General features: G+C 39.4%; 2 protein-coding genes and 2 long non-coding RNA genes across 5 annotated transcripts; 1 reads left to right on the top strand and 3 right to left on the bottom strand.

Moving 5' to 3' along the window:
• Positions 1-1,336: 1,336 nt before the first annotated feature.
• On the bottom strand, positions 1,337-6,199 carry LOC103474322 (dehydrogenase/reductase SDR family member 13-like). Its single transcript, XM_008425193.3, has 5 exons — positions 6,019-6,199; positions 5,172-5,290; positions 3,704-3,827; positions 3,264-3,590; positions 1,337-3,132 (listed from the first exon to the last, which is right to left on the bottom strand). The coding sequence occupies exons 1-5, from the start codon at positions 6,137-6,139 to the stop codon at positions 2,873-2,875; spliced, it is 951 nt and encodes a 316-aa protein (XP_008423415.1). The 5' UTR covers positions 6,140-6,199; the 3' UTR covers positions 1,337-2,872.
• Positions 6,200-7,171: 972 nt separating this feature from the next.
• On the bottom strand, positions 7,172-9,879 carry LOC145554741 (uncharacterized). The gene is made up of 3 exons (XR_014090732.1): positions 9,683-9,879; positions 7,373-9,607; positions 7,172-7,300 (listed from the first exon to the last, which is right to left on the bottom strand). It is a non-coding gene; the product is annotated as an uncharacterized LOC145554741 (long non-coding RNA).
• Positions 9,880-15,631: 5,752 nt separating this feature from the next.
• LOC103474321 (dehydrogenase/reductase SDR family member 13-like) lies at positions 15,632-18,823 on the bottom strand. Its single transcript, XM_008425192.3, has 5 exons — positions 18,645-18,823; positions 18,449-18,567; positions 18,134-18,257; positions 17,447-17,773; positions 15,632-16,377 (listed from the first exon to the last, which is right to left on the bottom strand). The coding sequence occupies exons 1-5, from the start codon at positions 18,769-18,771 to the stop codon at positions 16,118-16,120; spliced, it is 957 nt and encodes a 318-aa protein (XP_008423414.2). The 5' UTR covers positions 18,772-18,823; the 3' UTR covers positions 15,632-16,117.
• Positions 18,824-19,894: 1,071 nt separating this feature from the next.
• On the top strand, positions 19,895-22,627 carry LOC145554699 (uncharacterized). 2 transcript variants are annotated; one of them, XR_014090684.1, is made up of 4 exons: positions 19,895-20,124; positions 20,373-20,526; positions 21,594-21,906; positions 21,986-22,627. It is a non-coding gene; the product is annotated as an uncharacterized LOC145554699 (long non-coding RNA). The 2 variants fall into 2 exon arrangements; XR_014090683.1 differs by lacking the exon at positions 19,895-20,124 and having other exon boundaries at positions 20,223-20,526.
• Positions 22,628-24,558: the final 1,931 nt, after the last annotated feature.

The raw sequence follows: 24,558 nt of genomic DNA, 5'->3' as shown, positions 1-24,558 counted from the left end.
TTGAACTGTGATGAGATTTTCTTCTGCACTTTGTAACGCCTACAATAGATACTGCTAGAGAAGACTGACATGAAACATAAAATGCAAGTTTCATCATGTGAACTGGCAGCCTGCAGTAGAAGCATCAGCAAGGAGGACAGAGGGGACAGAAAGATGGTGGAAGGCAGACAGAGATACGGATCAACTGCAGCAGTGTTCTCTGCCAACACTACTGAGCAGAGAAATGTCCTACTGGGTAATTACATGAGCATCTTTAACACACACCGGCACACACTCACAACACTGACCTGGCTTTTGTGCCTCCCTGTGTTAATAAGTGTCCATAATGAACACAATCCATAGGTCCGCTGGGTTCAGGTCCTCTACAACCTTTCTGTGAGCTACAGCAGCCAGCGAGCAGCAGGAGGAGGCAGCATGCTGCAGTGGTGTTACGCTACTGCCCTCATATGGACGTCATGGGCATTAATACACTCACACCAATCCTCTTTCAATGAACTGCTGAGTAAACAATAATATAAACATGATGAGCACCAGAAATGTCTGAAGACGTTCAGTAATTCAATTTATCAGCTAAAGTCAGAAGTTGAGCAACATTTCACAATAAATGTCATCTTAAAGCACTTTCAAACATTTCCATTCAGTCACAAACATTCTAACTGATCCTAGTTATCAAACAGTACATTAAATTCAGTTCATTATTCAAATCTGTCTGTGGAAACCCAGCATTACTGAATCAAGTAATTAATAAAATAAAATACATTTTATGCACTATGTATATTTGTGATAGTCAGAAAGTTGAGGTAGTTTTCCTAATAGGTGCAGTTCAGTTGATATGTGAAGGATGTGAAGGTCACAGAGACTGACTGGCCTGCAGTTGAATGTGTCTGAGCAAGGCGGCCTACAAACCTGACAGTTCTACCAATCACACACTCCAGACGATTTGCATGTGACTCACCCTGAGGATGCAACAAACAAGATGGAGCTGGGAGCTACTAAACAAAAGCTACAAGAAGGAAAAGTTACATTGCTTAACTGAAAGCAGTAAATTTGTTATTAAAATAATATGTTGGCTTTACTTCAGGCTTGGGCCTAAAGTTAATTAGTTGGGTCAGATATAAAGTGTGCGTACGCACAAGAAAATGTGCCATATTTTACACACAAGTCGGCATGTAGAAAAATTAACGTGGAATAAATATACACTAACTCATTACTTGCTGAGAAAATGTGCACTTTTTTGTGGACAGTAATAAACTAACAAAGCACCAAAACTCACCTAAATACACTGAAACCCAACTCACTTCAGTGTCATTTAATACAAAGAGCATCAAACCCAGTGTTTATGACTTTAATCTTTTATTAATTAAACTTAAACAATGAAACTGAACCACATACATCCTCATAAAATTAGGTAACGATCACACACACACACACACAAAATTAATAAATATAATAAAACTAAATGTTGTGAAAATCGCAGTCGGATGTAAACAGTAAATTTCCTTGGTTTTCGTCCCGTCGGTCTACACCCCGAGTAACAGAAAATGTCTGCAAATATTAAGGGGCACATTCATTCTGACTGAAAAAGAAAACATGGTTGGATCAGCAGATCAGCTCCAAACAGGTCAAGTTTAATGATTCTGACAGTGGACAAGGTGTGTAGAGAATCACACCTTGTCCACCACAAAGATGTGCGCAACAGTGGAACAATGTCAACTTTGGCACTAATAGAGAACATCGCCAGTGATTGAGTGTGTGTTGAGAGATCATATTGATCTGTTGGGACGTGTTGATGCTTTATTAGTCTTCAGATTGTCCAGAGTGGTCACCCTGGAGCTCTGTCCAGAACTTGTCCCAGCCTTAAAGGAGCTGTGGGTTAACAGCAGCTGGAGCTGCTGGCAGGTCAGACAGTCATCCTGCAGTCGAGCCATTCCAGCTTTGTGAATGCTCCTTTATGAATAGAAAGCTTCTCCTTTCTGTAAAGGTGCAATTTATATGAGCAGAATTGACTAATAAATGTAGCAGCATGTTGGTCTGGTCCAACACATGATTTCTCTATTAGGAATAAACTTCCACATTCCCCATTCAACACAAAGCTCTCTCTCAAACACTGTCTTTAGATGCCAGCTGAACACTCTGCTGTTCAAACAAGTATATCCACTTGAATTAATCAACTCATTCCATCATTTTATGCTCTAAATGTTCTGTTTTGTTTTCTATTTGGAATGTTTTGTTACATTTTTTTTATTTTTAGTGAAGTGACCTTGTGTGCCCTGGAAAGAGATTATTTTTTTTAAATATGTAGTAATTACTGTCAGATGCTACTAGAAGCAGGAACCGTTACCTGCTTCTACTAGCAGGTAATGGTTCACCATCCATGGTTATTTGGATGTGGTGTCAGCCTTCTGGGTATTTATACTAATTAACACATGTACTTATGATAGGCGGTCCAATCAGGACCAGCAGCTGCACTTTATCTCACACAAATTGGTATTTGTGCAGAGCTACATGCGTGAGAACCACACTTTTCAAAATTTGTTCCTCACTAACTTTTAGCAGGAAAGCTGTGCATTCTTTTCTACATGAGGGTCCTGATGCTGTCAGTGATTCCAATCATCAAATTCAGAAAAGGTAAAAAGATGAGGGTGAAGAACCACATGTCCCACAATGCATTCAAAAATGCTGTCATCATATGATCTCTTATCTGCTCAATGAAACTCTGCAGACTTCATACATGACATCAGGCGATAGACATACAGAAAACATTCAAGGGATCCTCAATTTTATTAAAGCAAACGAAAGAAGTGCATGAAAATTTAGACACAAGTTGGACTTTATAAGAGTTGTGAATGGCTCTAAGGCAGTCTCTGGTGCTTCAGGCCATGCCTGTTAACCTCTCACTTACTTCCCAAAGCTTCTTTGCCAGGCCATCATCTCGCCCGTTGGCTCCAACCTGTTGCAGCGCACAGCTGGAGAAGTACCGACCACTGAGCGGCTCGATGCCCTCCTGGAGGGCGCAGTACAGGGTGGTCTGACATCCTCCGCTGGGGTCCAGGAGGAACAGCTTGGCTAAGGGCATCAGGAGGAGCTGCAGCCACTGGCTCAGATTACGGCACAGTTCTGTGTAGATTACTCCTGCAGTGGTCAGTGGCCAAAACCACAGCAAACTTCACTGTAAACAGCCTTACTGAACATTTAAAGAATTAAATGCCATCATGAAACTCCAGCAAACCTTTACAGAAGCAGCAGGAGATGCAGCCACTGACCTGGGTGCAGGGTGTAACAGGTAACATCAGTGCCTTCCAGCCGGTTGGCCAACTCCCTGGTGAAGAGCACATTACACAGTTTGCTGTTACAGTAGGCCTGAAGGCTGGACCAGGCAGACTGGGGAGGCACCCCGTCTGTCTGTGGAGCCAGCCGCTGGAAGTCGATGCTCCCAATGCGGTGCAGGAGAGCAGACACGGTGATGACTCGGCTGGGGCCACAGAGCCTGAGCCGCTCCAGCAGAAGGTTGGTCAGCAGGAAGTGACCCAGGTGGTTGACCCCAAAGGCCAGGTCAAAGCCCTCCTCAGTGCAGCCAGGACCTACAACACCTGAAACACAGAACCAATTGCGAGTTATTTTGAGCTTTTTTTTTATTTCTGTTTTCATGCAAAACACAGTATAAAAGTTCTTACTGGGAAGCGACTGGTTGTTCAAACATCACCTGCATTGTTGATGAGGATGTCCAGTCTAGGTTCAGTCTTAAGAAAGGTTTCAGCAAAACTGCGAACTGACTTTAAACTTGCCAGATCAAGCTGCATGAACACTACCTGGGGGTTCCCGCTCTCCTAGAGCACAAAGCATTGGTAAGAACGGCTGCAGCAGGAGGAAAATAAAACGGCATTCTGAGTTTATATTTTTACTAGTTTTAGTTCTGCTATCTGTTTTCCGCTCTGTGCTGAGGCTCATCTTAAATCACTGGTTGCTTCCATTTGAGTCACTTCATATTCATGACTTTTCTAAAATACGGAGAAATAAAATAATGAGTCAGGGTTACACTCCTCTATCCTCAACTTCTGCTTATGTTAGATCAGATCACAAAGGTAAAAAGAATCCTTCTCCATAATGACATGCTCCAGCTCACTTTGGGATTCCCCAAAGTAATAAATGCACTGACTGCTGCTTTCTGGCTGATTGCCAATCTTTAAAAAGGCCTGGCTTGTCGATTCCAAATTTGGCCGATACCACTTTGTTTTGTCTGAAATGTCTCTAAATATAGCAAGAAAGTTGCTGAGATGGAAACAGTGTGGTGACTATTAACTGCAGGCATGCAGACATGACAAGTCTGTCAGTCATACCTCTCTCACTGTAGAGCAGAAGAGGACAGTGGGTGATCTTTAGATCTTTACTGAGATCGATCAGCAAAGGTTGCTGATAAGATCGGCTTCACATGCAAGTATCGGCCGATCACCAATCTCCCAATATTAAGGAAATCGTTCCAAGTGGAAGAGCAGTAGCCCGTACCAGACCAGTCCTGGACTTCTTCAAATGTAAGTTCATAAGACCATGGTAAAGTATGGTTGGGGTGGAGTTTTTGGCATCAACAGCCCATAAATTTATGGAATGAAAATAGTCTCAAAATATCTGTGCATGTGTAAAACAATTTGTGCGTCTGTAAAAATGGATAGTTGTGCACTTGTAACCAGATCTGTACGTAACTGCAGTTTTGTGTGTGTGTATTTGGCGACTGCATACTTTTTCAACATTTGTAGGCGTAGGAAAAGGTTTATTTTGTTTTTATGGCTTACAAATCATGTTTCGATTTGTAACACGAGTTACAAATCCATTTTTACACATGCACAAATATTTTTACACACGCACAAATTTTTTTACACACACAGATATTTTGAGACTATTTTCACTCCATATAAATTGGGGTACAAGACGTTTTACAGCCTGCAACAAAGAGCAAGTCACGTTTGTTGTTGCAGTAGTATGACGCAATGTGAGGCATCAGGTTCAACACTGCCTGCCCAGTGAGAGTCTAGCTGGCGGTGGAAAGGCTCTCCTGAATATTCAGGATCATAAAATAGCGTACCAACCCCACCAACCCGTGCTGTACCACTCAGTGGAAATAAACTATTACATTCTGTGAAGTAAAAGCCCTGTATTTTGAACTGATTGGGTCTTACTGAGCGGATGTCAAACGCTGCAGCCTCAGCCTTCTCCTTGTTGCGACAGGCCAGGATCACTCGAGCTCCTCTCTTTGCCAGTTCCAGGGCGGTACTTTTCCCAATGCCAGTGTTGCTTCCTAGGCAGTAAAACCAATTCACAAACACATCAAACTCAATAGCTGATACAGCAATGCTTCATCAGAAAGCTAACCAAAGGCAAGACCCAAGATCCTTTTACAGAATCATTTCTGTCCATAGCATACTCACATTTATTGCATATTTTAAATGGAAAAAGTCCTGAAATTGATCTATTAATATTACAACCTTGATCTACATATGGGGAGTAGTAATACTCCTGTAGCTACTATGAACTATTATCCGGGTTGTGAAGAGAATCTTTTTGTGAGAATATTGTTGACGAGAATCAATGATTAAAAATAGTGTTCTATAATCAACATCACCTTTCTAAAACAAATTTCATTAGCAGGGATATATCACATCCCTACTTCGTGTTTTCTATAAACTCTGTTACATTCTATTTTCCTTTATTGGAAAAGTTTTTTTTCCTTTCAAAATGTCAGATTAATAAACCGCATAAACTGCAAATGACCTCCAGGATGAATGAAATCACACAGCATATCTTACAATTTACTATAGGTAGAATATGGAAATGACTTTAAATTGATTGTGAAAACGTAAGAAATTTCTTGAGCCGTTTTATCCGACTTTCATGATAAAATGGACCAGAACTGCAGAGGAATTTCTCCTGAAGCCGACGGAACCGGAATTGGACTTTAGTTTCTTGTTTTGCTCTTTTTCCGAAGTTTTTTTGCATGTGGTTTAAACAAACAATGGATTCGTTTACCTGTTACAACAACAGTCTTCCCCTTCAGCCAAGCAGGACTCAAGCATCTCGTTCCTTTAAACAGGCCGTAGAAAACCAGAACATAGACCCAAACAGCTGCTGTTACCAGATACAAATACATGCTGGTGTCTGAGTCTGTCTGTGTTGGCCTCTCTGTCTTCTTCTTTTCTACACATTTGACTCAGGTCTTATGAATGTTGGGCAAATTACTGCCATCTTGTGGCCAACTAATATACCACTTCGCAAAGTACTCCATATAGTCCAGGTGATTTTTTTGGGTGTACTTTTTACCCACAGTATTTGGTGCTCCTGAAGAGAAAGGGTTTAAAACCGTGAGACTGGCGGTGTTTTGTGGGAGTGTGTAACCATCCCACCTCAACTGTTGCAACAAAGAGGTGCAGTTCTTCCACCAGGAGGGGTCAGGTTTAGGCAAGCAACCTGGGTTTGATCTCCCCGATATTTTGTAAGATGCTCTAAGCCTTACCTGACCTGCTGTGTGTTATTCTGAGCCAGTTTTTTCTTCATTTTCATTGTGAAATCTGCTTTTGCGGTCTGGATTCCTCTTCTTAGGCCCCGGCTGTAGTTGGCTCTGTCTCCACATCTGAAGGCTGCATTTCAACAGATGTTGAACTTTGTTGGTCATCCATAATTTACGGTTTGAATAGTTTGATGTTTTTTTTATATACCGTCACATTTTAGAGACTGACGTGCAAAACAGTCCTGCAGCCATCCAGAGCTTGCAACGTGATCAAATGTGGGTAACACTTTATTTGAAAGAGGGTGAATAAGACCGACATGACACTTTCATAAACATAACACCCGTCATGAACATGAATAAGCCTTCGGTAAATTATGACCCTTTTAATACAAAGTTGACATTCAAAATGCCTTTGCTATGACAATTTGACATTAACCAATAAATCATTACCATTTAAACTTTACCTTTAACAAAGTTACCCAATTTTTAAAGTGCAATCAGTAATACTTTTATAACAAATTCATATCAGTAATGATTTTAGTTAATGTTAAGTTGTCATAACAAAAGACATTTTGAATGTCAACTTTGTATTAAAAGTGTCAATTTACCGAATGACGCTTTATGACAACAGTCATAAATATTCATGAAGCCTTATTTATGTTCATGACTGTCATGTTGGCTTTAAGGTTTCTAACCCACATGCAAGAACACAAGGAAGGCAGAATAATGAACAATGATGAGTTTATTGAATCCAGGAAAGGGGGTAGGGGAACGAATACTGGAGCTGGTGACCGGGTCGTCTTACTGTCAATGAGAGACAAAGAATTAGTGGAGGAAGGTGAAGAGTTTCCAGGAATGAATTGAACTGATTCTTACTTGGTTTTGAAGGCGAGTACTTGTGAGCAGAGCGGTGGAATACAGAGCTTCATTGGAGGGCGGACAGGTTTGTTTTGCGGCGGCAAGAGTGGAGTTCGACTTGGTCCAGTTGTTCTCTCTCTCCAGATGGGTTCAGGCTTGGACCGACGGATCCCTTGGCGTCCCGAAGGGGAATCCACTGGAGATGGACCGATGACGGGGGCGGGGGGGAAGGAGAGCACACGAGGCAGGCACGTGCAGAGGGGGTGGCTGGGGGTGCTTGAGCACCTGCCCTTTTTGCTCCTTGCCCCACCAAGTGCCCTTTAGGTCAAATTTTTTTATTTTTTTTGTATTATTTCCTAAGCCCTCTTCTGACACATAAAAACATGTGCTAAAATTCTTTGCTTTTTTGTACAACATAATAAGCCGGTCACCTTGTTACCTTTGACCTTTTGCCCGTGACGCAAGATGCAGTTGCCTCTCGTGCAGTGAGATAAGGCGGCTAACTGGAGCTCAACGTAGCGAACTTTCCAGATTACCAAACAGTTTTTGGTGAATTAAAAAAAACGTTTTTGGTGAATAAAGTGGAGTAGACTTGCTACTTGTTAGAAGACAGAAAACGTATCGTTTCTGCTTCAGCTCGGAGTCGCGCTTTAAGCAGAGAGGTAATGAAATACAACAGACACTGACAGGCCTCTGCTTCTGCCTTTCTCTGAAGAACTACTGAGCGGGAGGAGACAGGCAGGTGAGGAGAAACTGTTCTTATCTATCGATTCAGTATTTCTATCATACAGACATTAGGCTGTTGTTGATGTGCTATTAGCTAGCTAACAACTTTGCTAGCAAAGCAAGATAACTAAAAAGCTTCTCCCCTGTATCTTTAATGATATCAGTCATTCTTCAGTATCGCTTATGCAATAAGGGCACATTGCCCGTCCAAAACCGATCATCTCCATAATGGATATATGTTCGATCTTCTAATTTCCTTTGCTGCATAATGTACATTGCATTTATTCTGGTGTTAGGTTAATGTATCTTGAAGGAGAATAACACTTAAATAGTCCAACAAGGATATTCATTTAGAATTAAAAATAACTCGCCCTGAATTACCATGAAAGATATGATGAATGTAATAAAAGTGTCATTAATGAAGGGGAAACAAACTTAACCCAGACTAAGTTTAGGGTCTGGTTTGCAGAGTATTAAGTTAAATTTGTTTCCCAATTATTCAATGGAGGAAAAAAAAAAAAAAAAAAACCTCAGTTAAGTAAAATAAAATTGTAGTCAAAACTTTTGGAATTGCAATGATTCCTTAAAAAAAAGTTTTAAGACTTTTTTTAATTAAATAACTAATTTTTACCAAACAAACATTTGCACACATAAATCTTGCGATTTTAGGCCCAGCTCAAGACGTCATAAGCAAAATTTTGAGTCACAAACATAAACTTAGAATAGCAAGAAAAGATTTGATGAGCACAAATAAGTTTGTTTTGCAAAAAAGTCACTTCATGAGTCAAAAATGTGCGATTTAAAAAAAAAATTATTATTTTTTTTAAGCAAAACTCAGTAGGCTTTTCTCATGGTGGCATGCATTAACAATTCAATTTTTGCTCTTGTTTTTTTCTTTTTTCTGTAGTTCCACCTTAAAGTTTGATGCAGCTCTGCTTTCCTGAATGGACCATCTTCATCTCCACTGCAGCAAACAGGCAGCTCTTTGTTTTATAGATTACTGTACACTAAAAGGTTCCATTGTGCCCTGATTTATATTTTTAATAGTGTAATTCTGTAAAGACAAAATATGTCTGGTCCAGCTCTGATTTACATATCTTGCTAAATTGCGGGTTTGAATATTGCAATACTTTCCTATAACAAAATAGACCTGCAGAAAGAAATTACTAATAAAATATCTTACATAGACATAGTGTTATGCTCTATACGGAGATGTTTGTTAGCTTTGATTGTATATGTCACATTTTTGTAATTTACCATTGTTTATTAAACTCTGAAAGCTGAGAGGCTTTGTTAATATTCTGTCCTAGAATGCGGTTAGATGTGCCCTTTTTTTGTTGTTGAGCACCTGCCCCTTTAGTGGTCTCTGCACGGCCCTGACACCAGGGGTGGCGTCTGACTGGTAACGCCAGTAGCGTCGGGGAGGCACACACGAGGAAGGTGACTCACAGCAGCGGGGATCACAGATTCTCTCTGAGCCCGGGGCAGACGGCACACACGGGAACAACGAGGAGACAACAGGATCATCTGACGAGAAAGACAACAAAGAATTAGTAAGGAGCATATCACAGAGGGCTTCTCTCTGAAACGAATGTTACCAACCGCTGCTTATATCCTCCATCCACGCCCTCTCAACGAGCTGCAGGTGTGTCTACGGGTTCGCCCCCGCAGCTTCCCAGGGGCTCAGAACCTGGCGGCATCTGGTGGATGCCGTCGGAATGACAGGTGCTCCAAAGAAAATAAACAGACCAAAAACAAAAGAAAAGACTAACAAAAACAAAACAGGAAAACACAGACCCTGAAATAATCCGTGTATGGTTCGTTTTTTGGTTTTTTCGTTTCAAAATAAAATTGGAAAAATCAAACAAGCATGTGTTTTTTGGTTTTTTTTTGTTTTTAAAACGAAATTAGAAAAACGGCAATTGCAAAAAGAAAAAAAAAGAACGAGCTGTCAATTTAGCTTTTCATTATTTAATTGTTGACAATCGGTCTGACCCGGAAGTTCTCTCTGTCCGGTTTACACAGGGGCCGTATCACACATACACATTATGCTCTGTCCCGCACACTTTGTTTTTCTACACTCGTCCAAAGCGACATGTAATTAATTTGATCATACCTTCACACAGACAGCCTTTAACTCCGACTTTGTTTTGTATATGAAGCTAATGGCTGCTAAATGCAGCTTCCCATTCAGTAAATATCTAAAGGGCTAGTCCGTCCTTTTTTTTTTACCAACCTTTAATCTGCTCTGGTTTAAAAAGACGCTCAAAGAACATTCTGCCAGTCATTCAAACCCTTTAAGTTTAAGTTTTTCCTTTCTGAATAGCATTAGCAAAGCAATTATAATCCGGTATGTCATGAACAAGCATGCAAAAAAGGTTATCCAAAATATACAATATCCTGGATAAATATTGTATATTTATCCAAAATAAATATAGAATATATTGTATATATAAAAACATTTATATACAATATACTAATAGATTGATAGTATCTATTTCAGGTAAATACCTGGAAATAGATACCAGAAATAGAAATCTATTTCTGGCAGAAATAGATTTATACCAGGTAGGAAATGTTTGAAATAATTTGCCAGATTATTAAAAGCTTAACTAAATAAATGTTTGCCTATGGAAGAAGATTTGGGAAAGAAAAAAGGTCATCATTCTGTCTTTAATCTCAGAATTCAGACTTCAATCTAAAAAAAACAAATCTTGTACATCAGTAGGTGTTAAAAAAATGATATAGGCTTCTTCTCTTCTGTGGTTTAACACCTCACAATATCTTTTCACATTTTTATAAGATGCATATTACTGTCCAATTAGAAATGAAAACCTCTGTGCCCTTTATGAGACTATTTATCCATCAATTTTCTTCCGCTTATCCGGGGTCGGGTCGTGAGCCCAGACTTCCCTCCCCAGCCTCTTCTTCCAGCTCCTCCGGGGGAATCCCAAGGCGGTCCCAGGCCAGCAGAGAGACATCCCTCCCCAGCCTCTCCCCTGAATTCCCTGAAATCCGTGTATGGTTCGTTCTTTGTTTTTTTCGTTTCAAAATAAAATTGCAAACAAAATTAGAAAAACTGCAATTGCAAAAATAAAAAAGAAAATAATCCGTGTATGGTTCGTTCTTTGGTTTTTTTGTTTCAAAATAAAATTAGAAAAACCAAACAAGCATGTGTTCTTTTTTGTTTTTTCGTTTTTAAAACAAAATTAGAAAAACGGCAATTGCAAAAATAAAGAAAATGAGCTGTCAATTTCGGTTTTCATTATTTCATTTTTGGCAAGCGGTCTGACCCGGAAGTTCTCTCTGTCCGGCTGACACAGGGACCGTATCACACACATTATGCAGGCTGCAGGGAGACAAGCTTGTTCATTTCAGGCTATGTACTGTAGTATTTTCTGCCAGCCGCAAGTCAGTTTAAGTAATGCTCCTGTGAGAAACAAATAATACTGGACATCTGGTCACCGAGAAAAATGGTTAGCCTGAGGTTTCAGTTCAGTTTTTCTTATTTTGAAAGGCCAGAGCACCGGGGAGTGGCTTTCCACTGCAGCCATACCCGTCTCGTCTCTGGACCAGCAAGATGGCTTCCATTGCACTGCGCCTCCAGCAGCGACAAACAGAAGTAAGTACACTATTAATTTGTCACAAAAAGTTGTTTTAAGATGTTTTTAGGCTGGAAAGTAGACCTTATAGCTTAATTTACGCACTTAGTTATGTGCAGTTTGAAATATACTCCGGAGTTTTCGGAGCAGCGTAGCTCCGCTAACGGGGCCAGGCGGCTCCAGGCTCAGCGGCCGGGTGGTGTGTTTTTACCCCGCTAACCGCGGTCTGGGCAAGTCACCTGGTCGTATTCTGCTGCTTGATATCTGATCGTAGCGTCTCAAAGTGTAACATGAAGAGTTTAATGTGTTTGCATATATACTGTATGATACGTGTGTCAAAATATAATATTCCTGTATGGAGAGTTCGATACTTCTGAAGATGTTAGTATCTCCTTAACACTGACATCATCCAATACCAATTACTAATATTCCCTTCCTCTGATCTTTTTGTAGTTTGTAAATTCATATTATTTGTGTGTGTGAAATATATTCTTCCCTTCGATTGGCTTCTTATGTGCAGTGTGAACTTTTTTAAAATATATTTTTTATTGTTTCATACAGGCGGCTCTTAGGAGGAGAGGCCTCAGCTCCAGGTTTGGATGCAGCTTCCCAGAATCTCCCGGTGATCCTCTTCCTCCTCCTGACATCGTCTTCTTCACTGTCTCCTCATCTTTTATATACATAAATTATAGGAATATTTTTTCATGTTTCCCCAAACATTGGCTGAATATCTGCTTGTATGTTATTGTAATAAATACATTTTTATGAAAACATTTTGTCTCTGTTTATTTTGTAAGATTTGAGTTTAAAGCTCTGATTACATAAAGGTTGATACAAATTAAATATTTGTTTCTTTTAATGTTTCTTGCTTATAAATCCAGTGCTAAGAAATAATGAAAAGTATCAACTCAAAAGTTGTTCATTATGTTTAGTCAGTTGAGTCTAATAAGTTATAATAAATAGGACACGCTGGAGGGACGATGTCTCTCTGCTGAAGCTGCTGCCCACACGACTCGACCCCATATAAGTGGAAGAAAATGGATGGATGGACAAACGGTTTCATGAAGGGGACAGAGGTTTTCATTTCTAATTGGACAGTCATACATCACGTATAAAAATGTGAAAAGATATTGTGAGGTGTTAAACCACAGAAGAGGAGAAGGGGCCTGTAACATTTTTCTTACACCAACTGATACAAGATTTTTTTTTTTTAGATTGAAGTCTGAATTCTGAGATTAAAGACAGAATGATGACCTTTTTTTCTTTCCCAAATCCTCTTCCGTAGGCAAACATTTATTTAGTTAAGCTTTTAATAATCTGGGGAATTATTTCAAACATTTCCTACCTGGTATAAATCTATTTCTGCCAGAAATAGATTTCTATTTCTGATATTTCCAGGTATTTATCTGAAATAGATACTACTATCTATCTATTAGTATATTGTATATAAACATTTCTACAATATATTGTATATTTATTTTGGATAAATATTGTATATTCAAGATACTGTATATTTTGGATAACCTTTTTTGCATGCTTGTTTATGACATACCGGATTATGATTGGTATGCTAATGCTATTCAGAAAGGAAAAACTTAGGCCCCGTTTACACGACAACGATTTCGGGGGGAAACGGAAGAGTTTTGTTGCGTTTGTAGTGCGCATTTACACAAAACCACCGAATGTTTTCTCTAACAACGGCACAGATTGAAAACGGGTTCCAGAGTGCGATGTTTCTGATACGTAACGTTTTCCGTTGTCGTGTAAACCTAGAAAACGGATCTTTTCTTCCACAGAATCCCCAGCTCATGCATAGGGTGCAAGATGCTGGCAGGGAAAGCGTACATGGAACGACATAACCAAGTGGCGGGCATAGTGTACAGGAACATCTGTGCAGAATATGGACTGGAAGCCCTGAGATCAAAGTGGGGAACACCCCCAAAAGTGGTGGAGAATGACCGAGCTAAGATCTTGTGAGACTTCCAGATCCAGACAGACAAGATGGTAATGGAGAACCAACCGGACATTGTGGTGGTGGATAAAGAACAGAGGAAAGCCGTTGTGGTGGATGTAGCAATACCAAGTGACAACATCAGGAAAAAGGAGCAGGAGTAACTGGAGAAATACCAGGGCCTCAGAGAGGAACTGGAAAAGACATGGAAGGTGAAGACCACAGTGGTGCCTGTGGTCATCGGGGCCCTCGGGGCAGTCACCCCCAAACTGGAGCAGTGGCTCAAACAGATCCCAGGAACAACATCAGACATCTCAGTCCAGAAATGTGCAGTTCTAGGTACAGCCAAGATACTGCGCAGAACCCTCAAGCTCCCAGGCCTCTGGTAGAGGACCCGAGCTCAGAGGATGAAACAGACCATCCGCGGAGGGTGAGAAGGGAATTTTTTTTTTTATATATTCAGTCATTCCAGTTCCGCAGGTGGTACTGACAAATATTTCACGTCACAGACCTTGACTGGTTCCTGTGGGTAAAACCTCACCAAAAAGCTATGATAATTTAAATGAAGCTCTTTAACAAGGGCCCAGTGTGATTAGTCTATAATGTAATTACATAAATGATGACCAAATAGGCATTTGCACTTAGTGACCAAAGGTTTCACTGACTGATCCTGGCATGACTAAACATTTAAAAAACTGGGAGGGACCATGGTGAGGGGGAAGGGTTTATTCTAGATTTGCTTTTAAACCTGTCTTTACAAAACAATGGATACTTTGCAAAAAGTCCCCTCCTATACTTCCACTGCCATCACAGAAAACTGATTGCTGCTCACACTAAACATTGCACAACACTGGTTTTAAGTGAAGTTTCTGGTCCTGAAAACACATTGTCTGTTTTCTGGGCTTACAAACACATTCCTACTTGGAATATGAGCTTAGTCATAACCAAACCTTCAGGTTCCACTGGTCTGTCAGTGGAACACAAGGTGTGAGCCGACCTCTCTTCTATCTGATCTCGTCTTTCCTGACAGTTTCACACAAAAACAAAGTACAATTTTGTTCATTTGCCTGTAATGGCATCATTTCCATTTTGTGTGAGCCCCCTGAACATTAAGCTAGCATATTCTCCACCTAGTCAAAAAAAAAAATATCACGAAGAGAATAAAAAAAGTATAATTTGCGCCTGACTATAAGCGGCAAGACCAGCCAAACTATGAAAAATCCAAAATGTGACTAATAGGCCGGAAAATATGGTATCTAGCATCATACCCACATGATCCCTAAATAATGTTTTTTTTGTGTAACAAAATGTTACCCAGGAAGCTACAGTCAGATCATAATCTCATTAACACATTTAGCCTTTCTGTAAAAGCTATACTTTAAAAGTCATTTACAAGACAACTTAAATAATTCACTCACTGATTGAGTTGAAACTAAAGCAGCTAAATAAATCCTCTAGAAAACAGCAACTCATTTCAGCAGAAATAAAAAGAAATTGTGATTGCAGCGATGAGTCTGGGTGTGAATCTTGTGTCGTCCTCCATGAGAGACAACACAAACAGCCATGTGGATCCACTGTCTGAAGAATGACCAGCTTCAGTTAAGGTTAAATATTTCCACATCAGCATCACTGCTGTACTTTTCCCAATTAGAGGTTCTTCACTGTCTGCTTGCTAAATCCACGCAGTAGATATGTGTGGTATATGTGTCCTATATTTTATTTAAATATAAGATAATAATACTCTGCAATTCTGTAAAGACGGTGATTAGCGTTTAAGCCGTTTTATATGATTTTCATTAAAAACAGATTGAAGATTTAAGTAATCTCTATTATCGATAAAACAGAATCTTAAATAATCAGGGTATTTTTATGTTATTTGAAATGTCTACTAAAGCATTTTCTCTTACATCATCCAGGTAAGAAGCTGACAGTTGGATCCTGGCACCCCACCCATCCTGTTACCCCACCAAACCTGCGAAACCAGTAACCACTCAAGAGAAATCTCCCAACTGTTTATTTTCCATCAATGTTTTTCTTTTTTCCTTCTTTAAAAACATTTTGCAATCACTAGTAATAAAATCTTCAGTACTAATTCACTAGTCATTAATAAAACAGATGCAATACATTTAAAACGTGAACACAAACAGGTTAGACTTATGGGTAAACGTTATCCTTACACATTACACATCTAACGGAGATACAGAAGAAGAAAGTTTAATCAAGGGGTTCACATCGGAAACACATCTGAGCTCTAGTGAAAACTGTTGCCTTCAGGTGGCTCAGAAAGACTCTTCAGACTTCCATTACTATACATTTGGTCATGCATTGTAATACTTGCCAACATTTCACCTTCCATCACTTGATTAATTTTAGCCAAAGTGTTCAGTCAGTTAAATCAAGCAAGGCCATGAAGTTACACCTACTACCAGCTAGCAGAAAACACAAGTCCTTGTCGCGACTTAAACGGAGGCTTTTCCTTCTGCCTTAGACGAGGCCACACAGCCGCTCACTGATCTCCCACAGTTTCTTTGCAGCAGCATCATCCCTGGCTTTAGCAAACAGATCTCTAACGGTGCAGTTGGAGAAGTAGCGTCCACTGAGGGGCTCGATGCCCTCCTGCAGAGCACAGTGGAGGGTGGTCTGGCTTCCCTGGATGGTGTTCTTGAAGAAGAAGGTGGTGATGGGTTTAAGGACGATTTGTAGGAATAAGCCAGTGTTCCTACCAAGCTCTGAGCTGATGGCTCCTGCAACAACACAAAGTAGATGAGGTGGACCGATAAATGATGCTTGTCACACCTGGTTGGTAACCTGCTACACAAATACAGCAGGTGAGTATGTCCCTCCCTGAAATCTCAGTTGTTCTAACATATTTTTAAACTTAATTCAGTGAGTATTGTACCTTGCAAACGCATAAATGTGTATGTGTCAGAGAGTTCTTCATCTGTTTCACTGCTCATATTGGCTCTTTAACTGAACGCGAGCAACATTTGTTCTGCTTCACATCACATTTTGCTGATTAACATATTTGTCAGGTCAAATGGAAACTGGAGGATCCTCCGCTGAATCAGAGAGAAGCATGTTGTTGTTTTTAGCTGCTTTTGGTGTACAGCACAACAGTTTTGTTTTAAAGTGCTTTATAAATAAAGTTGTATATTTTGAAAGTCCTTCCAACAGGAGCAGACTGGACCTGATTGGCTAACATGCACAGTTCAGAAGCCATTTGATTTGTTAAAGCTTGGTTCAAATTAACTTATGCACACAGAATGCCATTTTGCATTTAGAACATTTTGACTGAAAAATATGGTACAGAGTCTAGAGATGAACTCAAATGAACTGGTGCAACAGAACTTTAAAAGAACTGAAAGTGCCTACAAATGGAACTAACACTGTTGAGACATGAGTCATAATCCTCCCATAAAGATGAATGTATGAGTGATCAGACCACAGAGATGACCGCTGCAACATAATGCTAAAAATGGTTTGACAATAAAACTCAATAACTCATATTTGAGCCTAACACAAAATACAAATAGCATGATTAACTGAGTCATGCATATCTGATCCTGTCTTTATATCTATGAACATGCATTTTAGTAACTTAGACAAAAAACTCTATGATGTATAAAGGAGTTTGGATCAGTTAGTTGACAGTGACCAAAACAGAGATAAAAGTTAGCTCCAGTATTCCTAACAGTTTCACTTTAAAACTCTGTGGTCTTCAGTACAGCAGTAGCTAGATTACTTCTTGATTCATCTGAACGACATCCACTGGGCTTCACTCTGTCCAAACATTAACCGCGCTCCGTTACTGACCTGGGTGGAGAGCGTAGCAGGTGACCTGAGTTCCTCGCAGCCTCTTGGCTAGCTCATGGTTGAAGAGAACGTTGCACAGTTTGCTGTCGCAATAGATCTGGAGAAGGCGTATGAAGGATGTCCCCAAGCCCAGAGCTTTGTGACTGTTCAGGCAGTCGAAATCTATTTTCCCAAAGTTGTGCGCCATGGACGACACATTGATTATCCTGCTGGGTGTGCACTCCTTCAGTCGGTCCAACAACAGGTTGGTCAGCAAGAAATGACCCAGATGGTTGACACCAAACATTAATCCAAATCCATCCTCTGTCTGACCCTGCAGGCAGACACCTGGGGCCAAATACAATGAGAGTATTCATCAGTAAAGATGTCAAGTTAAAAAGAACTTATCTCATCTGACCTTTCTCATTCAGATGAATGAAACAGACAGGGCTTTCTTGACTTCGCAGGTCAAGCATGGAATCCTGTAGACTAAGATGATTGTGAAATAACTGTCTAAGTATCTGCTATCTTAGATTCTTATCATTTTGACAATTGAGAGTGGAGCAAACAAGCAAACATAGCAGATGGGAAACACCTTCTTTGAACAAAAGTTTAAAGCAATGGAATTTACTTAAAATCAATCCTAAGAATAATCAGTCTTGATATCATGGATGATAGTGTAGATGGTATGTAGTCTATCAGTCCTACCTGCATTATTGATCAGAATGTCCAGTCTAGGTTCAGACTTCAGAAAAGACTCTGCAAAACTGCGAATAGACTTGAGATTTCCCAGATCCAGCTGCATGAACACCACCTGGGTACTTCCACTCTCCTGCAACAGGCAAGAACCGGAGAGCAGTCAGTCAGCCTGCTCCAGACTAACAGCTAGTCTGTGACAGGTTGATTTTCCACAAAATGTCTCCATTTATTACAAATATAAACATCTCTATTTATTTGTTATTTTCATCACAACCTTCCACTGTTCCTGGGCAAGAAAGAAACAGACAACTATAAACTCCTCACCCTTCTGATCTCCTCCAGAGCAGCTTCTCCTCTCTGCTTACAGCGGCAGGCCAGAATCACTCGGGCTCCTCTCTGAGCCAGGTCTATGGCCGTCGTCTTCCCTATGCCAGTGTTGCTGCCTGCAGATGAGAAACAGCAGTCTCAGGCTAAAGTAAGGCAGGAGAGAAGAGTAGTAGAAAATAAAAAGTTGAATTACCAGTGACAATCACAGTTTTCCCATGAAGCTTTGCTTTGCTTGTGCATCTCTTGCCCTTCACCACAATGTGACGGTAAATGTAAGCAACTCCTATAACGACGCCAACAACCAGGAGCACAACAGACATGGTTCCTGCCTCTGAGCCTCACAGCACTCTCAGCTCTTTTCCGTTTTAACATTCTGTGTCATTCCAGCCAGGCAGCACCCATGATCTGAGTGGGCGGGACTCCAACCCTCATCATCATCACACTGCACCACCCACATTAAGAAAAGAGCCTGAAAATTCTCAGAAGATCCAGGTTATCCATGATGACTTAAAATGTAATAATGGGATAACAAACGTAACTTATCAGCTTATTTTTTTAAGCATAGTGTTAAGGGAGGTTTATGGTTGACCAAAGGAAGTTAAGTAGCTTCTTCAAAGATTTTTACATAATTCTTTTCATCCTTGTTTGGATGACTTTTCATCCATATGGAATTGGATTCCTCCGGTTTACCATCAACAGTTCAGATATTTCTCCTGGCAACAGATAATCTTCTTTGGTTCCAGATATTCACAGCAGAATTTTATATAAAATAAAACTGTAGAATCATTGATATAGAATCATTCCAAGAGGACCTCACATCATCATTCAGTGTAGTGTTAACCCTACATTATGTTTTTTTTTTTTATGAATAAAAACAGTCAATAGAAACTTAGATAAATGGATTTATTGTTCTTAACTTGATGGGTGAGCTGTTTCCTCAATCAAATTAGCAAAGAGCAATGAAGTTGATGGAAAATAATTAGAATTTTAAACTTTTCCTTAAATGCAACCAAATTGATGGTTTCTGTAATAGCAATAATCTAAAGTCATATTGTATGATCAATGGTCAAAGAGCCATAAATGTTACAATTCCAGCTTGTATTAACAACAATACAAGTTAGGACTTTTACTGTCATGTTAAGGAATCTTGTACATGGAAAGAAAACTAAACGTAATGTGCATATTTCACAAACAGATATTTTACTTTTTATCAGTGGTTAGAATCATATTGCTTTTGTAAAACTGGTGCAAAGTCAACAACCTAATATTGTTATATCTTAACACTCAAGGCGTAAATTGCGAAAATAAACTGCGTTTTTACAAAGAGACACAAATGAACAAAATTCAACAAATTAGGATTACCCAGGTGGTGTCCAAAGGTGTGACCAATACAGGAACTGGGCTCTTTTTTAGTGTGACACCACCAGATGCCTGGTGTCGAGAAGGTCCTCGCTGCAGCATGCAGAAAGGGGCGGGGACGGACCACTGTCAGCCTCATACCTTATATGGAAATGGGACCATTGCACTCCGGAAGTGAAGGGGGCGCTATTTTCCTAATTTCTAGTATAAATACCTTAAAGAAGCGGGTTTGAGATGCCGATTGAAAGAAGTTTGAGAGGGTTCATGTGTTCGGCACACGATCCAAAATGGATAAGGCGCAAAGTCAGCAAAAGGTATTTTTACCTTCTTTAAAATTTTTATCACATAGTAAATTAATACGCTTTTCTAGATGACGTTGAGCATATAATAAACAGCTGTAGACTATTGCGTAATTCATAGAAGGTAAGGTTAAATTTAGCATGTAGCATAGCTAATTATTTCCCTGCAGGGCACCATTAGATAAAAATAGAAAAGTAAATAAAATGTATAATTGATAAGTGTATTTTATGCTCAAACTTTGTTTTTTTATTTTATTTAACAGATCCACGTTTCTATTTGTAACATTCGTAACGGAGAGAAGATTATTCCGTATTGCACGAATGACGGATATTTCTGTCCTCTTTGCTCATACAAAGCCGATGAGTCGTTCAAGGTACAGAATCACATAACAAGAACTGCTACGGTTCAACATAACGGTATGTAAAGCTACACTTACACTATCATTTATTTATTTACCTTCTTAACAGTTTTGTAGTTGGTTTTTTTTTTCATAAAAAAGACTAGAAAAAGGTTAATCCTTTTTGAAATATGTTTTTGCACGCCAACATTTCTGGAAAGTCTAACACTTTTTATAAACTAAAAGCTGCCATCATAGGTGGGTGTAGTTCCCTCTACTTCATATATTTATAGTAGTAAATAACTGCAAAAAACACTAGTAAGAGTAACAGTATTAGGTGATATATCTACTATTAAGTACGGTTTTACTGATCATAATGTGCAGTGTAATATTACCCATTTATTTCTGCAGACATGAATTAAAATGAAGGTATGTGCACTGATAGTTATTTTAAAAATGGAAATTAAAAATATTAATATAAGTCAACAAATAAAGGTTAGAAGAAACCTGTGTGTCGTGTTTTTTATGGGTTAAAATATGCTCTTCATTCTGTGAAGTAACTCGCATTAGGTTGCATATCAACAAAATCTACTCAAATAAGAGTATAACATATGACAAAATAGTTCGTGTATGTATATATCCATCCATCCATTTTCTTACACCCTTGTGTAGTGGGGTCGGGAGTTGCTGGTGTCAATATCCAGCTGGCGTTCCGGGCGAGAGGCGGGGTCAGGGGTCACCCTGGACAGGTCGCCAGTCTGTTGCAGGGCAACACAGAGACACACAGGACACACAACCATGCACACACACACACACACCTAGGGACAATTTAGAGAGACCAATTAACCTGACAGTCATGTTTTTGGACTGTGGGAGGAAACTGGAGAACCCGGAGAAAACCCATGCATGCACAGGGAGAACATGCAAACTCCATGCAGAAAGGTCGGGGCCTATATATATATATATATATATGTATATATATATATATATATGTATATATATAGATATATACTGATGTGTTATAACATTTTTGTTTTATGTTTGTAGCTATTACACTGTGTCGTTGCTCTATTTTTAGTGGGAATGAACCATTTCTTGTTTAAATAGATGTTGTTTTAATTATCTTCTTTTATTTTGTCACTGCAGAATTCCAAATCTTCAGATGTGGCCGACCCTGTAGAGTCACATCTCACTTTCATTGCCCCTACTGTTTTTTAACCATTGACAGAAGGGATAGGTTTGTGAATCATTTAGTGAACCACACAATGACTTTTGACATGGTGTCCAGCTGTGCATTAGCACAGACTCCTCTCCAGCCAGCAGCTACCAACATGCAGGGAACACAAGCTCCTGTCCAGCCAGCAGCTGGACCTCACCTTGGCATTAACCTGCAAGCGCTTTAAAGCCATTGTGTCTGACCCAGTGTTCAGGAAGAGGACTCACTTTGCTTGGCTGGATGGTAAGAACCTTTGACTTTTTTCCACATAAAACATGTTAAATTAGATTTAAACTACATGAAATTTATCATTCATTTACAGGTGAGATCAACTGGGGTAAATTTTCAAAGTCATTCAAGGCAGAAAACCGGATTCCTTTTGCAGTTGTTACGTGTTCTTCCTGTAACCGGCAATATAAAGACTGTGGGCTTCACTGGAAATGGAAGACGAGGAGATTACCCTCGTTACTACTGTGATGGCAGACCTGGACACTGCCCTGGATGTCAGTACTGAATGCAAGGAGAATAATAGTTGTTTTCCACAGTCTTTCACACATTTCAGTTGTCACACATTGTTCTTTTTTGGTGACATCTTTGTAAATCTGTTCTGCTGACATTTGGATTTGTTCTGTCATCCTTTAGTTTTTCACAATGTGTTCTTTAAACATTATGTAAATTTTTTAGTGTTCCTTTTGTTGTAGTTCAGTTGATTTATATTATTTAGTTTTTTGGTAGAACTGTTGTTTCCAGGAAAAGTAACATTGTGGCTCTAATATATTAAAGAGAAAGTAGAACCAATAAAGTAGTTGTAAATATATTGTAACAGCATTGTTTAACAATTGGATAACCTTGTTTTAAAATTTTGAAATACAAGCAAAGATAATACCTTTCAGTATTTCATGTGTAACGTTTCATATACTTTAACAATGACTGGAAGAAATAAAAATTGTCTTTGCAAACCTCAGTCGTTTATGTTTTAGCAATCAGAATCAACAGTTTTTATTTAAATAAAGCAACCAAATACAGAAACATGTTCAGTTAGAAACATACCATAATACAAAGATTAAAGGTATGCTGAGCGACGGTGGAGACCGGGTGAAGGTGATGGAAACTCGGGTGAGGAGCAGTTGTTCACATCAAGCTGGACTTAATGAAGGGTAATTCAAGAAGATGAGGAGACCGGCGCCGATAGGCTGAGACGGAGGCGCATGATGAGCTGATTGGCTGAATTGAAGAGCGTTAGAATGTACACATAAGCCTGATTTATTTATCTGGTGACTTCAAAGAAGCTTTTCATACAGAAACAATGATTAATCCACAGTGGATCATTCTCTTGTCAAATAAACTTTCTAAAACCTACTTTCTCTGAGTGTTTCCAGTTTGAAGCTACATTTAAAGTTTTACAAAAGTCTCTGGGTTTTGCAACAATTGAATATTTGAGCGCAGTTTGTGAATCAAATACAACTGGTAGAGTTGATATAGAATTTCTAAATTGAATAGTGGGACACCAGTCCAGTGTCTTTTATCAGATTACTGGTTAAGCTGGAGTCCTTACAGGAAAGGTTTCCAATGAGACTTTATGGTAAACAATGACAATAGTTGAGCTCACCTGCAACCAAGCATAATAGTTTTTGGCACTAGTTATATTTTAGATTTAAATTTATTTATTATAAGAGTACGTTTCACTACATCACAATCTATTAATTGAACTACAGCGTTCTTGAAGTATTTGGTATCTGTTTTCTTAATCTAGGATGGACTGGTGATCTGCCCAGGGTCATGCGTGCGTGTATGATAATTAATGGATGGATAAATGTGTTCCTAAATATTTTTTAAGCCTTTTGTTTCAGCTAGATTGGGTGACAATAGATAAATACATATACATAATAATTCATTATTGTTGCTTGTTTTAAGTTGTTTATTACTAATGTGATTTTAACATTAAAAAACAATAGTTTTAATTATTTTTTTAAAGGGACATACCACGTTACATTTTTATTTCTATTATTATTATTATTATTATTATTATTATTATTATTATTATTATTATTATTATTATTATTAACGCGGCTGGTACAGGAAATAGCGCCACTAGCGCCCCCTTCACTTCCGGATTGCAATGGTCCCATTTCCATATAAGGTAAGAGGCTGACAGTGGTCCGTCCCCGCCCCTTTCTGCATGCTGCAGCGAGGTGTACTTGCTGGTGTCCTACAGAACCAGTTTGAGCAGAAGAATCACAAACTGCATGTTCTGACTTCAGTCTCATTCTTTAATGTTCCGCTTATCTAAATACCCTGACAGCTCCTGATTAAGATTAACAATCACAGTCAAATCGGTGGTCTGTGTTCCACACTGTCAATTTCAACCACCCGGTTAATTCAGAACCACATGGTTCTGGACATCAGCAGCCAAAGAAGTCACATGGCAGTGTAGAAGTCAGACCTGAAGGAGAATACCACAGAAATGTTCCTACTACCAGGTTGCAAAAAATACTATAGAACAATGCCACCTGTCGTGCATTTATATGAACTACAGTAAAGATGACATGAAGAGCAAAGAAATTGCCTGGCAGACCGGAAGAACTGGAGAGGAGTAGCAGAGAGGATGATGAGTGAATGTTGCTCCTTCACCCTGACGTTCCTTCCCTCGGTCGGGGGGGGCGATCTATGTTTTCGCATCCACCTGAATAATGTGTAGTTGCGCCACTGCTCAGTGACTCTACCTTTTAAGAAGACTTAGTGATCATGGGGTGACCCAACTAGACTCTAATTGGGCCACCCATATGTCTTGAAATTTTTGGGGAAAAAATCATTTTATTTATCACTACAGAAGGGTTCAGTGAATGCGCATATGAAACTGGTGGGTTCGGTACCTCAAAAAAGGTTAAGAACCAC

This window comes from Poecilia reticulata, chromosome 13 (assembly GCF_904066995.2).
Source record: "Poecilia reticulata chromosome 13, P_reticulata-male-v2, whole genome shotgun sequence".
NCBI lineage: Eukaryota > Metazoa > Chordata > Actinopteri > Cyprinodontiformes > Poeciliidae > Poecilia > Poecilia reticulata.
The sequence above is the reverse complement of the archived record's forward strand: the minus strand, read 5'-3'. Positions and strand labels throughout refer to the sequence as shown.

Excerpts from the sequence above, each read along its gene's own strand:
- LOC103474322 (XM_008425193.3), bottom strand. The coding sequence starts at position 6,139 with ATGTATTTGTATCTGGTAACAGCAGCTGTTTGGGTCTATGTTCTGGTT. Across the intron at positions 5,291-6,018 it reads GAAGACTGTTGTTGTAACAG|GAAGCAACACTGGCATTGGG; the intron begins GTAAACGAATCC and ends TTTACTGCCTAG. Across the intron at positions 3,591-3,703 it reads CATCCTCATCAACAATGCAG|GTGTTGTAGGTCCTGGCTGC; the intron begins GTGATGTTTGAA and ends TCTGTGTTTCAG.
- LOC103474321 (XM_008425192.3), bottom strand. The coding sequence starts at position 18,771 with ATGTCTGTTGTGCTCCTGGTTGTTGGCGTCGTTATAGGAGTTGCTTAC. Across the intron at positions 18,568-18,644 it reads GAAAACTGTGATTGTCACTG|GCAGCAACACTGGCATAGGG; the intron begins GTAATTCAACTT and ends TCTCATCTGCAG. Across the intron at positions 16,378-17,446 it reads CTGCTACGCTCTCCACCCAG|GAGCCATCAGCTCAGAGCTT; the intron begins GTCAGTAACGGA and ends GTGTTGTTGCAG.